Source organism: Tenrec ecaudatus, chromosome 13 (assembly GCF_050624435.1).
Source record: "Tenrec ecaudatus isolate mTenEca1 chromosome 13, mTenEca1.hap1, whole genome shotgun sequence".
Lineage (NCBI taxonomy): Eukaryota > Metazoa > Chordata > Mammalia > Afrosoricida > Tenrecidae > Tenrec > Tenrec ecaudatus.
This window is the reverse complement of record NC_134542.1, coordinates 57,682,361-57,685,095: the sequence shown is the minus strand read 5'-3', so window position 1 is coordinate 57,685,095 and position 2,735 is coordinate 57,682,361. Positions and strand designations below refer to the sequence as shown.

At 36.7% G+C, this 2,735-nt stretch overlaps 1 protein-coding gene across 1 annotated transcript; it reads right to left on the bottom strand.

The window, feature by feature from the left end:
• Window positions 1-1,738: 1,738 nt before the first annotated feature.
• LOC142424176 (adenylate kinase isoenzyme 6-like) lies at window positions 1,739-2,386 on the bottom strand. The gene has a single exon (XM_075529276.1). The coding sequence runs from the start codon at window positions 2,361-2,363 to the stop codon at window positions 1,845-1,847; it is 519 nt and encodes a 172-aa protein (XP_075385391.1). The 5' UTR covers window positions 2,364-2,386; the 3' UTR covers window positions 1,739-1,844.
• Window positions 2,387-2,735: the final 349 nt, after the last annotated feature.

Genomic DNA, 2,735 nt, shown 5'->3' with positions numbered 1-2,735 from the left:
GCATGGAGACTGGTCCAAATACACTATATCTTTATCAGCTTCCTTACTGTTTGCATTGCTAAGAATCTTTCTAATTTGAGACAATGTGCTATTCATAAAATTAAATTGATCCACATATGTGATATATTTACTTGACAGGCTTTAATAATGCATAATAGAACTTCAAAATTGATATATTCCTTTTATAGAAGCAAGAGTTATATCAAATTTATAATAACAGATGATGAATTAAATAGTAATTTGGACAACCTAAGATTCCTCAACTTCATTGTCTAACATGGTAGCTACTTGCAGATATTGGCACTTCAGTTTAGATTAGTTTAAAATTTGGTTCCTTGATCATGCTGGTCAACTATTACTCAGTAATAGCTCCAGGTTAGGGATATATTGAAATTCCATATATATTGAGCAGAATTTCAACTTACTCCATATATATCTATAAGCACATAAAATATTCTTCTCTCTACTTTTTCTTTAGGTTTAGAAGCCCTGGAGATGTTGCGGATCATGCTGGGGCTGCGATTCGCAAGGTAGGCCACATGGCTCAAGCCGCTGTACAGTAGAATGATGAAATCATCTACTTCTTAATGAGTTACAATCATAGAAACCCTGCAGAGAGTGGCTCTGGGTTGGAACTGACTCCATGGCAGTGGGTTTTGAGTATTCTATTAACTACATCTAATGGACCTACTGGTTTTCAAGATTTCTGAAAATTGTTTTGATTTTGAGTGAGAATCATTTATAGTACTAATGAAAATGAATAATATCTGATAAAATCAGAAAAACACTGTCAGAAAATAAATGGTAAATCATAAATTCAAATTATGCAACCATGTGACTAAATCACAATGTGGATGCTTTATTTCTTGATGTCTTGCTTTCCAGACTTTAAAAAGAGTTTTCAATCATTGTATTCTATGCTTTCCATTTCTTCAACCTAATTCATACGTGGTTCCTAATATAATGATGAAACACACTGTCGCCAGGAATCTCATGCTGCCAGAATGAAAGTTTACATCAGTATTTGTCCCAGTTATCTTTTTTCCTGCCCATTCTGATGACAAGTGAGTGAGTGAGTCACACAGATGGTAATAAAGATTGCTTTAATAATAATTTTAAAATTAATATAAATATGCCCTGATCTAAAATAAAGGTAAAATAGTCCTTTCATCTAGAGACTTACATAGTATTTATCGCTTCCTACCATAGAGGGACCTCAAAAAGAGGAAGGCCCCCAAGGAGAGGGATTGGCCAGAATGTGGAATGGGCTCAGCTCATTGTGCTGATGGCGCAGGCCCCGGCAGTGCTCTGCTGGCTGTGCCTGAGGTTATTATGGGTTGGAAGCAACTAGATGGCACCTAACAACCACAAAAACAGTAAGCCTCTATTCAGCTTTTTAGATCAACTTAAGAAAGAATGCAAGTATTTTCCTCTCTCCATTTCCCCAAATTTCTGTGGACATTCTCCTTTGTGAATTTTAAAGACTTAATGTCTACATTTTTTTTCTTTGTTAGAAGTTTTATTTTAAAAGATTACCTTAATTTTCTTTTGAAATAAAGTCAGCAGATATTCACCCACTTAGATTCATTTATCCTTTAACAGTTGAAGCATTAAACAATAAGAATCTTTACTCTCAACCCTAAATAATGCTTTACTCATTATATTTCAAATGGTTTTGCTTTCTCATGGAGATAAAAAGAGCCCAGGCATAAACCTTTGATACTTTCTGCTTGCTAGTCCTGCGGCACACTTTTAATATGAAACTGTTACTGATACTTGGACCATTTCTATGATGGGCAGAGAGAGCTCAGGAGGAGTGATGATCATGTGGCTAGTCTTGACAGTCAAGAGCTATGATCTTTCATCCACTGTTCAATCCACTTTAATATCTGGCTTACATTATTCTCTAGATCCTCCGGTTTGTTGCTAGTTAGCTGATGTACTATTTCTTCCTTGTAGGAGGCCATGGCTTCTTCATAGAGAACCTGAAAAATCTCACACGGAATATTCTCCTGCAGCCTCTTCTCATTATAACCCCTTGTTTCAAGTCTTTTGTACGATACAGTGTTATCTGTTCTCAGCACAAAAACTATATGAAACCAGCGTTCAGGGAAGAAATCACAACCATGGTAATCAATAATAACTCCACCTTCTTTCATTTGATTTTCTAACTCATCAACTTCTCTATCTTCATCTAGCATGGGACAGCCATACTCTTCATCATAGCCATCATACAACTGCCCTTCTTTTGCTAAATCACCCACATTAATGTATTTCAGTCCTGATCTTGATGCAAGTTCTTTGCCTAGTGTGGTTTTTCCAACCCCTGGTGTACCGGTGAGCAAGATGTTTGGCTGCAGCATGGTCTTCACAGCGATGCTCCGAGCGCCCCCGTCTACATTTTTAAAAGCAAGAATTGACACTGAAATCAAAATAACTACAGATAGTGTGGGCAATTGGTTTCTCTTTGTTTCAAGTTAGCAAGCAATTCAGAGAAACCTCAGTCTGTTTCATTGAAACCAATTTGGGAAAGAGGAATGTTGCTGAAATCTTATCCTCCAAGGACACTAGCACCCCAATATTATATATGAAGAAACAATTGGTTTGGGAATTAAGCTCGAGATTCTGGTTCTTTAGTTGTTGTTTTATAAGATTCGATACACAGTAAATGAATGACCAATTATACTGAACTACAGAGCAGGTGTGAGGAGCAGGGCGGGTTGCTAACCCGATCA

Bases quoted from the DNA above. Each gene is read 5' to 3' on its own strand.
- LOC142424176 (XM_075529276.1), bottom strand. From the start codon at position 2,363: ATGCTGCAGCCAAACATCTTGCTCACCGGTACACCAGGGGTTGGAAAA.